At 45.5% G+C, this 14,597-nt stretch overlaps 1 protein-coding gene across 5 annotated transcripts in view; it reads right to left on the reverse strand.

Annotated features, from left to right (window-relative positions):
- The window catches only part of GRHL1 (grainyhead like transcription factor 1), a 49,339-nt gene extending 35,299 nt beyond the window's left edge, over window positions 1-14,040 (reverse strand). The window contains exons 1-8 of one of the 5 annotated variants that reach the window (XM_044926256.2): window positions 13,857-14,040; window positions 10,569-10,755; window positions 7,893-7,963; window positions 4,811-5,198; window positions 2,609-2,691; window positions 2,109-2,265; window positions 1,280-1,391; window positions 217-311 (exon numbers count right to left, since the gene is read on the reverse strand). In XM_044926256.2, coding sequence (XP_044782191.1) covers window positions 217-311; window positions 1,280-1,391; window positions 2,109-2,265; window positions 2,609-2,691; window positions 4,811-5,198; window positions 7,893-7,963; window positions 10,569-10,755; window positions 13,857-13,876 — 1,113 coding nt within the window. In that variant the 5' untranslated portion in view covers window positions 13,877-14,040. Of the gene's footprint in view, window positions 1-216; window positions 312-1,279; window positions 1,392-2,108; window positions 2,266-2,608; window positions 2,692-3,683; window positions 3,761-4,810; window positions 5,199-7,892; window positions 7,964-10,568; window positions 10,756-13,398; window positions 13,763-13,856 lie in introns of those variants that run through there. The other 4 variants (XM_044926255.2, XM_025261568.3, XM_025261567.3 and 1 more) reach the window with 4 other exon arrangements.
- Window positions 14,041-14,597: the final 557 nt, after the last annotated feature.

The raw sequence follows: 14,597 nt of genomic DNA on the forward strand, positions 1-14,597 counted from the left end.
GCGGGGACAGGCCAAGGAGGGGGGCTGTCATTCTCCTGGAAGCCCGTCCTGCTCCGAGCCCTTCAGGACCACGGCTGTGACCTGCCTTCCTAGCCCTGCCTGTTCTCCCTCCTCTGTAGCGAAGGAGTGAAAACGACAAAAACTGCGCCCCCCAAAAAAAAACCCAGCTGTCAAATCACTAAGCCCCTCCCACTCCTCTAAGAGCTGGTCACCTACCTTTGCTTCATCGTTAATGTCCCAAGTGAAAGAAATGGCATTATAAGCGATCTCCTCAATGTTGCTGATGGTGTTGAAGCTTTCTTTGTAGTCAGCTGGGTGAGGGATGAGAGACAGAAGTCATGATTTCCAGTTTCCAACGTGAGATTATAGCAGTTCACTGTAAGGTTCAGCTTTTCATATAATCATTGCTGGATAATTTAAATTAATATTTTTGGGGTTGAAAGAAGTTCAAAGAGGGTAGAAAAAGAATAACAGAATCTTTTTCACAGAGGCAAACTTAGATGTATTTAATTTTATCCCGTTATGTCAAAATTAGGATGTTTAGGTCTAAAAAGTTTAAATATCTGTCCCAAGGCCACAGAACTAGTCCAGAGAATCAAGACTGGAACTCGATTCTTTTTATACTTCTGAAAGAGAACATGAACACTACCAAAGGCAAAGAAAAAAAGTAACTCAAAGATTAAGAGCTGTTCTGTGACCTAGACAGTGCTTTCACATGAAGGTCACACTCACGTCAAGAACAGGGTTTTCACTAAGCTACTTGACAAAATACGGCATGCGTGGGTCTGCTGCTGCATGCGAGTGATGATGAACCTTTGGGTGTATTTACAGACAGAAGAGACTTGCAATGCAGTTCAGCATGCAACGGGAAGACTAGTTGTGTTACTGCACAACAGCAGTATTTTCTTTTACTTGTAGATTCTTTTCCTCCACCTTACAATTATCTCCAAAAAATTCAGAATGACTTAAAGAAGACATCATCCCTCAAAACACATCTGTAGGCTGGAAAGCAAGACGCTCTTCTGTGAGCCAGGCTCCGCAGCTCTGGGCCCCAGTGTCACGTGGGAAGCCTCTGCATGGGGCACCTGTCCTCATGAAGGAAGTAACGTTAAGAGCACCGATTCCAGGAGGCCAAGGACAGGGTTTGGAACGGAGCAGTGGCTGGCAGAAAAATTCAAATGTGTTCGGCAGGAAGCTGATCACTGCCAAAAATAACTGGATTTAGAAAAATCTGGATGCGAGCGCCTCTGGGAATGGAAGCGGTTCCGGGGCCCCTTACCTATGTCAATACACCTTTGTTTCGCCGTGTGCTGCCGCGAGTGCCAGTACTTCCAGTGCCTCAGCTGGTCCTCTCTGCTCTTGTCCTCAGCAAAAACCACCATGATCACACTCTGGGAGAGAGGAAACATTATCAGGTAAAGACACTACGGGCTGAGTATCTTTCGGAAAACCTAGTTTTTTGATTTTGCAGTGAATTGAGATGGGAATTTTATGATACAAATGAACTTACAAAACAGAAAGAGACTCATAGACTTAGAAAACGAACTCCTGGCTGCCAGGGTGGAAGGGGGGACAGATAGTGGCGGAGTTTGGGAAGGTCATGTACACACTGCTTTATTTAAAATGGAAAACCAACGAAGACCTACTAGAATTCTGCTGTTATGTGTCAGCCTGGATGGGACGGGGTTTTGGGGAAGAATGGATACATGCATATATATATGGCTGAGCCCCTTCACTGTTCACCTGAAACTTCTACAACATTGTTTTGTTTTGTTTTCACCACAACATTTTTATTTGGCTATACCCTAATACAAAATAAAACATTTAATAGAAATTCTTTTTAATTAAAAAATTTTCATTATTTTGAAATTGAAACTTTTTGAAAAGAAATTTCATTATTTTGAAATGAAAACGCAATTTCATTATTTTTTTAATTTATTTAATTTTTTGGCCACCCTGTGCAGCATGCAGGATCCCTGTTCCCCGAGCAGGGATGGATCCCAATCTCCCTGTAGTGGGAGCACGGAGTCTCAACCACGGGGATCTTAATTCAGATCCACCTCGGACCTGGCAATAATGAGCTCCAACCAGCCCAGAGCAGGACTCACGCGGACTTTGCTGATGGGGTGGTGGACGCCCTCGTTGCCGCTCACTTCCTTTAGCGTGACAGGGTAGAACTGGCCTTTGTTCAGGTATGTCATGGTGCTGTCTCCTGGCTTCTGTCGGAGCGATTTGGAGGCTTCCAGGGTGTATTCAAAGTTGTTCCTAGAATACAATAAAAGTCACAGACCTCTAATCCACCCCCTTGGAAGCTTCCCCTGTGCCTGAGCTCAGACGTGAGATGCTGCGGTGTGGACGCATGCACACCGCAGGTGAAACATCCCAATGGACAGTGTCATGTCACCACCAGCATTCGCTGCTCTTCCCCAAATCACCTCAAGCGGCCCAGAGAGCCTCCCAGATGTGGGACTACAGACCACCTCTAGAAACCCTATGAAGCCATGTTAACAAACTAGAGGTTTGGAGGCTAAGGATACCAAAGCTACAAATGAGTGACAAGCACTCTGGAAGGAGATCTCACAGGACATGCTGCCAGCCCAGTGCTTACCCAGCAAGGGCTGCAAACAGGAGGCTGGCAGGCCTCTGACGAAAACTGACTTGGCCCGCGTAGCACTTTTTTGTTGTTTTTACCTATAATTTAAATATCCTCGGATGGTACTCCAAGGTCCTCTACATTTCCATTATCTTCTAGCCCCACATATAAATCCCCCTGAAGTTGTTTAATAACCTTGTCAGGCCAGGGGTTGGCACATTACCCCTATCTTTATAAATAAAGTTTTACTGGAATGTGGCCATGCCCTTTGATTCTGCATTATGACTGCTTCTGTGCTACAGCCCAGAGCTGGGCAGAGCTGGGCAGTTTCAACCGAGGTCGTATGGCCAACATTGCCTGAAATATTTGTTATCTGATCCTTCAAAGAAAAAGCTTGCTGACCCCTGCATCTCAGGTCCTGAAGGGACTGGAGTTTGTGACTTCTGGACCTTGATGCAGTTGTGCCTTACAGATTCCCGTAAAATCCTAGACTTTTAAATAAAACTTTTATTTTAAAATACAGCACACATAAAAATGCATAAAATGAAATTATAAAATGAACTCCTAGACTCCTAAAAAAACCTTAAGATGTTTATATATAATGTTGAAAATATTCATATTTGCAGAGTGAGATGTAATTCTGTGATGCATAAAAGAGGTTGTCAGCCCAGTAAACAGTTGGCTTATAATTAGTGAGACTAATAAAAATACAAAAGCCTTTATCCACTTGATGCTATTCCTAAATTATCACAGGATCATATACTTTTGGAAACAGAATGGACCTCAGATCTGATTTAATCCTTTCATGTCTTCTCTGAGATTCCACTCCACTACATCACATAAAGAAACCAAAGGAAGGAAAAGCACCAACACCAAGAATCAGGGAAACGAGAAACACAGTTCAGAGATCAAAACTGAATGCACTAAAACAAAGCAAAAGTCCTCCAGCAAAGATGTCACCACACTACCTGCAGGAAGGTAGAGTTGAAAGCCGCCAAAAGCCACCTCTGATTTTTCAAGACCAAATTAATAAAAAGAGTTAAGTTGCACAAGTTGCAAGTTAAAAATCAAATTGAAAGACAACTATTACCCAGAAACACTGTCAAAAACATAGTCCTCTGAATTCATGCCAGGCATCCGCAGACTGAGATCCGAGGGGAAGAAAACCTGAAATACCAATGTGATAAGCCACAAGGGTGTAACTGGTGATCAGGCTCACTGGAGACCGACGTCGGGTACAGCATCAGAGTCTGTGGCTTAAGGCAACCCACCACTCTTTTAGAACTCGTCTAAGACAAAAATTTTAACTCTACAAAAAATTTAAAGAGAAAATTAGAAAGAAAAAAATGTCCATTTTATACACCACTTGATCAAACTAAGATAATCTATGTAGGTGGTCTCACAAAGCGCTTCCTTCTCTCTTCTCCCACCTTTCCCACACATCCTACTTCTGCCCAAACTCTGGGGTCTGTACCCCAGATCTCATGACCCTTAGGAGTCAGCTCCGCCACTGAACCAAGTTCAGACAACAGTATCAGGTTGGCACCGTGGCTGGCTGGAGTGAGGTGCTTTCTCAGGAAAGGCTTCTGTTCTATTCACTCTGTAAGCGGGGAGGGACTCTCCGCCACCCAATGAGTCATTAAACATAGTTCCAAACGTCCTCAGTCCCTCACTTTGACCTGAGTGACATGCTCATCACCCCGAAACCCTCAGAAGTATTGGAAGTGATGGGTAAATGTCACACAGTGCATTTGTCATTGAGATCTACCTGCTCCCCGACAATACTGCCAACCAAGAAATACCAGGCAAATATATGATAACTCCTTTTATACTAAGACCGGTTGCGGGGAGCTTGTTTTGGTTGAGGACCAAAGCTGAAAACAGACTGTGAGGCTGTGTCTGTTGTCTGTGGAAGATTATGTATGCGGCTTTCCTTCTTACTCTCCAGCAAAGCGCTTGGTTGAAATCATAATTGTTAACTCAGCTGCTGGTAAGATTAGCCATGTGCCCTTGATAATAATTTCTGGTTTTATAGGTTTAGTTTACAAATTATACCCATGGACCTTTTCTCTTAAAAAAAAAAAAAAAGAGAAACCTCTTTTGTTCCCAATCCACTCACTTCAGGCTGAGTTTCAAGCTTATATAACACGGAAGAGGTGGAACCCAATACTTAAACAAACACGCAGCGTCTTAGGAAGATGCCTGCGTTTCCTGTACCTCCTGAACGCCTTCCTTGAAGGTCTCCGAGAAGGTAGAGTCTGGAGTGCGCCTTTGCGTATTTGGAGGTTGAGCACCGGAGCCGAACTGGTCAGCGTTCAGGTTCCTGTCGAAAACCACCACGCGCTCCGTGGGCTCAGGGTGATACACTGCTGGGGGGATGCCCACAGCGAAGCCATGGGGCTGGCTCTCCGTCTTGATGGCGTGGGTGGGCATTGCCGCGATGGAGACGGTGACCGTGGTGTCGGGGGCCGTTGGGTGTCCTCTCTTGTCAATGCCCAGCTGGTTGCCGTGGGGAAGGACGATGTTGAACGGCACGTTCTTCAGCACTTGCACCCTGTTCTCGCCAGCAGAGATGAGGGGCTGCTCCGTCACGTTTGGTACGTTTCTTTAAGGAGAGAGAAGCGTGTTTTCAAACTCAGAGCTGAGACAATTCCTGGGACAATTTTAACTTTCTGAATGGCACTGGGCTGTTGGGTCCTGGGCAATAATAATAATAACACACTTGGTAGAAACCAAATGAATAGGCAATGGCATGATAACTCATCACAAGAGAAAGGAAAAAGCCCTCTACAGTTACAGGTCAAAGCACTGAGTAAAACTTCATTTGGAACGCTGAGAACTCAGAGCTTTCCTCTGCTGCTGCTGCTGCTGCTGCTCAGTCGCTTCAGTCATGTCCGACTCTGTGCGACCCCATAGAGGGCAGCCTACCAGGCTTCCTGGTCCCTGGGATTCTCCAGGCAAGAACACTGGAGTGGGTTGCCATTTCCTTCTCCAATGCATGAAAGTGAAAAGTGAAAGTGAAGTCTCTCAGTCGTGTCCGACTCTTAGCGACCTCATGGACTGCAGCCCACCAGGCTCCTCCTCCGTCCATGGGATTTTCCAGGCAAGAGTACTGGAGTGGGGTGCCATTGCCTTCTCCGGAGCTTTCCTCTACTATATTCTATTTCCAATAACCCCCATAAAATTGGCACATTTTACTAGCAGTCTGAAGCTACACACGTGATTAACTGGAGCAGTATAGGCTGGTGGTTAAAGTATAGATGCCAGAGTCAGATAAGGTAGAGTCCAGATCTCTTAGTAACTACACGCTCATCTATAAATGCGGATAATGATGGCACCTATCCTCACAAGGCTGTGAGGAGGATGGAAGGAGTACACTGAAAAGTGCACAGTGATGCCGGCTCACAGGGGCCCTCCGCCAGCACTGTTCCTGGGGGGCTTCCGGGATGGCTCAGCACTTGTAAAGAATCTGCCTGCAATGCGGGAGACCTGGGTTCGCTCTCTGGGTGGGGAAGATCCGCTGGAGAAAGGAATGGCTACCCACTCCAGTATTCTGGCCTGGAGAATTCCATGGACAGAGGAGTCTGGTGGGCTACAGTCCATGGGGTCACAAAGAGTTGGACATGGACTGAGCAACTAACACTTTCACTTTCACCAACACCATCCCTCACCCCATGATTGTATTGAACCATCATTTACATCAACATAGAGTTACTTTTGGCTCAACAAATATCCTAGGCAATATAAGATGATATTTAGTTTAGGGTAAAATTCATAAATTTTCAAAGTTCCCTCAAATCATACAGGCTGATACAAGGAAAAAAACAATTTGGTAATTTGGCAGATTTCAAGATCAATAAAATATTCAAACTTAAAACCATAAATTCACGTCCATGACTATTTTAAAGAAATTTCTTTAGAGAAAAAGGAGAAAAAAGAAAAAGCTATCTAGAAAGTTGTTCATTAAGGCTTTGTAACAGCAAAAATCAGATACAGCCCTGATACTGAGGATAGCTAGGGTTTGATTTAAAATACTCCAGCAAAAATAAATCAAATTTAAATATTAACTAATTAGAAAGTTGGAGAAAGGGAAGAGTAGATCAAACAGATACCAGTCAATCCTAAAGGAAATCAACTCTAAATATTCATTGGAAGAACTGATGCTGAAGCTGAAGCTCCAATACTTTGACCACCTGGTGGAAAGTGCCAACTCACTGGAAAAGATGCGGATGCTGGGAAAGATTGGGCAGGAGGAGAAGCGGGCGACAGAGGATGAGATGGTTTAATAGCGTCACTGACTCAACGGACATGAATTGGAGCAAACTCCCGGAGACTATGAAGGACAGGGGAGTCTGGTGTGTTGCAGTCCGTGGGGTCATAAGAGTCAGACATGACTTAGGGGCTGAACAACAACAGCAGCAACAAGGATCAAACGGTAGGAATTAAGCTGAAACAGTTGAAGCTGAGTACCTACTGGCTTATGCTACTTCTCTACTTTTGTTATGTTTGAAAGTGCCTATAACAAAAAGTAAGAAATAAAAGCTATAAGCCCTTTTCCAAATTATGAAGACTAAACCAGTAATGTGGAAAAAACTTATGTAACATATTAAGTAGAAGAAACTCCTACCTGTGAATACAACCACAACCACATAAAATGCACCTGCCTGCCCAAACAGTAAACAAATAAACTGTCAGCAGAGTGGGATTCCAAGTGATCATTTTCTCTTCAAAAATGTTTCATTCTTGTATTACTAACAGAACTCAGGACAATTTAAAAGATATATTTAGCTTCTTTCCCAGGTCTATAAAGTCAAGCCTTAAGTTTCTGAAAGTTTTAACTTAAAATATTTCAAAAATAACCTCAATAGGCATTTGGAATACAGCTGAACATACTCTATTAAGTTTCACATGGATAGTTATTTCAGGTCATTGGTGATGACTTTTTTAAATGGACCCCTGCCATTGCCTTAAGCCACACTGTTCTTAAGAGAACCTAAAAGACAAATAAGCAAACAGTGCAGTCATGTTGTTAGTAAAAAAAAAAAAAATCCCTTTGGATGAGGAGAAAGTTATTGTTTTTGTTTTCAAGAAAAGGGAACTTCTACAGAAACTGGTGACTTCTCAGTAACAGAGTCAGAGTAAGGGGCAGATCAGTAATGAAATCTGTGTTCCGACATAAAGAGTCCAACTTACCTATGTCTTCCTCTAGTTCCTGTTCACTTAAACAAGCTCTTGCTTTAACTTTCACAGAAACCGGGAATTTGTAGTGTACTGTTTCACGCTTTGTCTTAAACCTTACCTTTTGCTATGGTCCGGCTCGGCGTGCTCAACATCTGCCTTTGCTGCTGATGACCTTCTCTCGCGAGGAACCTGAGACATCAACACACAGCACCACAGTTTCGTTCTCACTCCCGAAGCAGAGACACAGTCCCTGCTTTTCAGTAAGTGCAACCCTTCAGGTGACTATGGACTGCCTAGAGCCCCAGCTCCAAGGACACACAATGAATAAGGCAGTGTCTGCTCTCAAGGAGTCCACAATCTGGTCACTGGGTTGATATGCAAAAACCAGCTTCTATTCAGCTGGCAAAGAAACTCAGAGCATCACAAATTTACTTTGTCATGGAGTGTGGGTTTCATCTCTTAAGAGAAATACCTCTGGTTGGGTTTTACCCATTTATCTATGTAACATGACAGAGAAGAAGCTACTGAAAAGACAACCAGGCTCTTTCAGTGTTCTCCCTGCTCTTCTCTGCTACCTTTCCCTTCAGATCAAATGCAAAATCAAAGGCATCAGCCACATTAACAGTTCACTCCAAGATCCAAACGGTGGCTCCAAATGATACATTTCGTCAGAGATGCTGGGATTCACAATGTCTGTCACTCAAAGGACAAAGCGGACTCTGTTGGGTCTATTCCTTTTTCAAGCCTGCTTCTCTGCACAGATGAGAGCAGGCCAACTTTAGTGGGCGTCCTGTAGACATCAACCCAACTGAAACGTATCTGCAATACACACTCCAAAAACAAAAAGACGTTTGAAACTACGTAAAAGTAGAAATTCTACTCCTCCATTCTTATTTTACCCTTAAAGACAGAATGAATTATTGTTTCTGGTAGTAACAATGTGTTTTTTAAGCTTTACCAAGGTTATTATGGAAAAATGACTGAGGGGTACATTCAAACAATTGAAACAAGTAAGTCAGTTGATTTAAAAAAGGAAAATAAATAATCCCACATCTGTTGCAAGAAGGCTGACATATAGTACTACTAAGACTGCCACCCTTGATGGGCAGACATGAGGATTTATCTCCTCCTGGATGGCATCACTGACTCTATGGACGTGAGTCTGAGTGAACTCCGGGAGTTGGTGATGGACAGGGAGGCCTGGTGTGCTGCGATTCATGGGGTTGCAAAGAGTCGGACACGACTTAGTGACTGACTGAACTGAACTGAACTGAAGATGTATAATACTTATAGGACCCTTTATTTAAAACACATGCACATACAATCACTGCAACTAGTGTTATTACACAGGTTTTTCTGGCACTAAACTTGATGGTTTCCTCCCATTCTAGAAAGTTTCAGTTTAAAATATCTAACTTCAAACTTCATAATTAATACTTAGGAACTTACAGTTTCTATACTGAGTCAATAAAACAAGCCACAAGAAGAACAGATATATAAGTTCTACTTCAAAGGAACCCTTTGTGGCTATACTTCTAGGCAGTTTCTTCTAGCATCCTTGGTTACTATGCAAGTTTCCATTCATATCTAAGGGGGGAAAAAAAAACACTTTACCTCATTCCTTCAAACACAAGCTGGACACATGGCCTTACATCAGAAAACAGAGCTTTGGTTTAGGTTCCCCCTCCCCACCCAATTTTGATAATCAAGCTATCTTCCTTGCTTTTTACCCTCTGCATTTCTTGTATTCCGAAAAGAATACAGCGTGAGAACTTAACAAAGAGCTAGAAACTGGTGAATCTGAGAGTTAGCTATCTTGTTATTTTAAGTTTTCTATACGTGTGGACGTTTTAAAGACAAAAAGATGGTGAAAATAAACTGTAATATATAGCCATCCCTGCATGTGGATTATAGGTTAAAAAGAATGCCAGAGTGAACACAGCAAGCAAAGCCCCGCCCCCAGGAGGCAGCATGGCATACGGAAGAGGGGGCCTGGCACAACCCAAGTCCTGGCTGCACATACTAGTCATGTGACCTGAGAACCTTATTTTTTATCACCCGCAGAATGGGGATAATGGCTCACGACTTGCAGGGTTCCTGGAGGGATCAGAAACAACATGCATTCTGGTAACATGTCTAGCACAGTACAGGTAATCAATAGGTGGTACCTGGTATCACTGGGATAATGATGTCGACACAGACCAGGGGTGTCAATCCAGACACAAACACCAGGTAAAGCTTCAGGCAGAGGACAGACTGCACTGAATTAAAACTAATCCAAACCTCAAGGAACAGACAATAAAACACATCCTGAACCTTAAACTAGAAAATATGAGGGTTTTTTTTTTTTTCCATGAAATCTCACAATCAAATCAATCAGATGCCCTGCAATACCATTTAGGGGAAAGGAAACCACGCTGACTACCTAGGAAGAAAGGGTTAGCGCACAGGCAAAGGGAACCCCTGTCCACTCTTGATGGCGCTAAGAGCTACCTCTGAAGAAATGATCAACCTCATTAAGACACAGTAAATTTCTTCTTTCGCGGTAGCTCCACCTTTCAGATAGAGCCAGAACAGTTGGCTACTGCATACATTTTAGAAACAACCTTTTGATTCTGTGATTGTAGATTTTCAGCTTTGAACCACAGCACGTCAAAGCACTCATTAAACTATTTATAGTCACTACAGAAGCAACTTGCATTACAGTCTACCAGCAAATTACTGTTTTTTACCCTGCTGGATCAAGTGCACCTTGCACAGTAGTTACGGGGTTCTGAAGAGCACACAAACCCACCTTGTAGTAGTCATAGAGCAAGCCCAGCGCGGCGGCACTGTCCTCATCGCCATTGATACTCATCATCGCTTTGGTTGCTGCAGTGAGCGGGTTTTCCAGGAAAGACTTCCAGGCTTCATCCTCACTAGTATAGGAACGCCGCTGTGAATAAAGTGCTTCATTCTGAAGAACCAAGACTGGCCGTTTGCTTGGGAGAGATTTTTTTAGAAAGAGAAGAAAAAAACAACATATATATGTGTGTGTGTGTGTGTGTGTGTGTGTGTATAAAATCACATCTTCTTCTATTGCAAATCATCATAAGCTAATTTTTGAAAAAGCAAACAGCCAATTCTTGATTTTGCAATAAAAGAGTCCACTGTTTCATCATTTCATCATTAGTAAAGTAAGTTAAGACACGATCAGAAGACAACCCACTTAAATGTAGCCCAATGGGTCACCCAGGAAGATGTACAGTATTTAGGCAGCCAGGGAACCTGCAGTTAACCTTCACGTGGAACCCAGCACACACTAAGTGACACACACACAAAACCCCTAAAACTAAAGTCAAAAACTCACTCCAAGAAAATGTGAAGCTATTCAAACGCTTTACATAAACAAACACAAGGACAAAGCAAGGCCAAGGAGAACACGCATTCTCCTCAAACACAGGCACTCAGGACTGTCCCGTCTTCAACAGTACATCCGGTTCCATCCTCAGGCTGCTGTACTGCTATTTCCCTCTCTCTCCCGGTGATGCCATGCCTCAAACTACCAACAAGGGGGAGAGAAGCAGGGGATGGAAGGAAGAAGGGATAACTTGGTTTAATCCTCGGGGGTATATGAGAAAGTTAGAATATTCTACTGATTACCGGCAGATTGAGCATGGAATGTGGCCAAAGGGGACTGTAAACCAATAAGGAGACACAATTTTCTGGCATGGGAGTTCACTGTTTATCTTAGAGATAAACACTTAAGAAGCTACAATAATAAATGAAGCCGCTGGACAAAAAGAGATTTTTTTTTTAAGGAAATAGGTTGGGGAATCTGTCCTCAAAAATCTTTCCTGGTTTTCCACACAGGGCAAGAACTGCTTCACATTAATGCTGTAGTTCGGTGGGAAAAATCCAGAACATCAACGGAGAACTTTAGTAGAGTCTTATAGAAGATTTAACTTAAAAGAGTAAAGCAAACATGACTGATTCCAAAAACCTGAAATGTAAACAGCCTCAACAACTGTTCAGTTGGCTCTGTTTAGTAAGTCAATAAAAAGAAAAAAGTGGAAAACTACCTCCAGCAAAATCAAGCACTTTTTTCCTTTGGGAAAAAAAAAAAAAAGTTTAAGTATTCAGAACTACATCGAATCATCACCATTCTAACAAGCAAATTAAAGGAGCTATTCTCATTGCAACACACAAATGAAATATGTAAATTGCCTAAAGGTGACCTACCTACTCTAAAAGTGAATGTAGAAAGACTGATTATCTTCTCAAGTAATCAACAAGGTTAGGGTTTGGCAGTCACCTAGGCCCTTTAAAAACAGAGATTCTGAAAAAGGAGCGGGGGAGGGAATCCAACAACTTAATTCATCCTCAGTCAAAATTAAATTTTATTTCAAAGAGTGCACATTTGGTAGGAAAAGAAATCTTATAGGTGGTATACTATTTTAACCCAAAACAAACACAATGGGTTGTTCAAAGTGCATGGTTGGTTTAAAAATGAAGACTTCCTACAAATCTCAAATTAAAAAAAAAATTAAGAATATACAAAGGAGCATTCCTTGTGCCACCAGGAGGAGAGAACAAGAGCTGCTGAGCCAGTGGTACCCCAGGGTGAGTCTCTGGGATCTTGCTAAGCTGTAATATTTATAGTATAATAGCTACTTCCAGAAGACTATAACAGCATTTGGCTCACTCAATTCCCCTAATGCTAGTTCTTCAGCTTCCCTTCTTCTCCTGCCCTCATCCCAAATCTGCACAAGTAACAGAAAATAAATATTTCTTTGCAAATGATTTTGTGTGTGATCACCCTGAAGGTGTCTTAAACTATTTCCAAACTGCGCCTCAGGCCAAAATTTTAGCTCTGGAAATATGCCTTATCTAAACTATAAGTCAAGAAATAAACACAAAACCAGCTGCCTTTTTTAGTCTACTTCCTCATGACAGTCCCTAAAGGCTCATCACTGCCCTCTCCTTGAATTATATATTTTCAAGCAATAATTTATCTGCATACTGTACAACACAAGGTTAATTTAAGTTATTCCACTTAAGCTGTTCCATATATAATACTATCTAAACCTCTCCTCCAGAAAAAGAGCACCCTTACACAAAATAATTCTCAGTAAATAATTACAAAACTGGGAGAAGTACTGCTGTGCCCTGGATTCATTGATCTCAAATATACCTGATTGGTTGTGTGCGACTTACTTGCATTTTTTTCTGAACAATTTTATATTTACAGAAAAGCTGCAAAGGAGATACAGAAGCGTCCCTGGCCCGGTGTTAACGGCTTACATTACCGCCTTATAGTTTATGAAAACATTTCTTCAATCACGAGCTCCAGAAAGCATTATTAGTTAAGTACAAAGCTTCCTAGTTTACCACTCTGATTTCAAAGTCTCATCCTTCTTGATATTTCTGAGCATTTTTAATTACAGCAATCTGTAATTACCACCAATGATGCAAGCGGCAAAAGAACTCCTACAGCAATTTTCTCACTCACACAGTCAGCCAGGGAAAAAAAAAAGAGAAAATGCCAGGACACCCGAGCACTTCAACTTTTCCCTAGATCTCTCGGTTCCGAGGTTCTAGCAGGCGGCCGAACGACACGGTTGAGCGACGAGAGACTTGATGACCTGAGAAGGCTCCCCTTTTGCAGCCGCGGAGTGCGTCCCAAAGAGCAAAGCCGCCCGGCTTAGGGGCGGTGGGGGTGGGGGGTGGAAGGCGAGGCCTCCGCGCCCCCCTCCCCCGGAGAGCAGAATCGGGGCGCGCCCGAGGGGTGGCCCCCTACCCACCCCAGACCAGGACCCCGAAGCTGCGGGCTGGGTGGGGGGTTCCACTCCGTAGCGCAGGGCCGCACCCCCCAAGGCAGGGGTCTCCCCCTGGGCGGGGGGGCTTTGGAGGAACAAAGGCAGAGCGGGGGTGCGGAGAAGCCCAGGCCGCGGACAGCTAGCCGCGTGCCCCCTCCCGCCGCCCGGCCCCGCGCCCCCCGCCCGGCCTCGCGGCAGGTGCGGCCGACCGGCCGGGCGGGCAGGCAGGCAGCAGCGGCCCCGGCGGCACGGCCGGCCTCGCGTACGCCGGCGCCCTCACTCACTTGTCGTACTCCTGTGTCATCGCGCTCGCTCGCCGCTGCCGGGCCGCAGAACTGGACTTTCGGGTTGGGACAGTACACCCGATCCGGGGGGGAGGAGGCGGCGGCGGCTGCGGCGGCGGCGGCGGCGACGGGTCCGGAGCAGCGGCCCCGACGGGTTGGGTCGGCTTTTCTCGCTCGGAGCCGGCCGGGCACGGGCAGCGCGCACAGGGCGCCCCGCCTCGGCCTCCCATTGGCTGGGGGAGCCGGCACGGGGCGGGGCCTCGGAGCCGCGGGGGGGCGGGTGCCTCGGTCTGATTGGCCGGCGGGCCGGGCCGCGGGGCGGGACCGATGGGCCCCGGGGGGGCGGGGTGGGGCCCGGCCGCTCCGCGTGGCCGCGTCCGTGCTGCGCGCCCGGCGCTCCAGGGCCCAGCTCCGTCCCAGACTCCGGCCAAGCCGCGAGGCCCGCGGGCGCGCACTTGCTGCCGCTCGGCGGTCCCTGGCGCGCCCACGGCTGGGGAGGCCGGGCGCTGCGTCCCCGCTGTGCCCCGCGGCCACCGTGCTCGGCCGCAGCACCCGCCGGACTGGCCGGGCCCCGGCGCCGCCTTCCCGGGGCCCTGGGCGCTCTTCCAAGCCCACTGCCGCTCCAGTGATGGAGCCTTCCCTCCCCACCCGGCGGCTGCATCCTCACGGCCCCCCGCGGTCCGCTGCTCGGCCGCCTCGGGCATCTCCCGGCCTGGGGCCGGTGGAGCCGGGGCCCTGCAC

Source organism: Bubalus bubalis, chromosome 12 (genome assembly GCF_019923935.1).
Source record: "Bubalus bubalis isolate 160015118507 breed Murrah chromosome 12, NDDB_SH_1, whole genome shotgun sequence".
NCBI classification, from domain to species: Eukaryota; Metazoa; Chordata; class Mammalia; order Artiodactyla; family Bovidae; genus Bubalus; species Bubalus bubalis.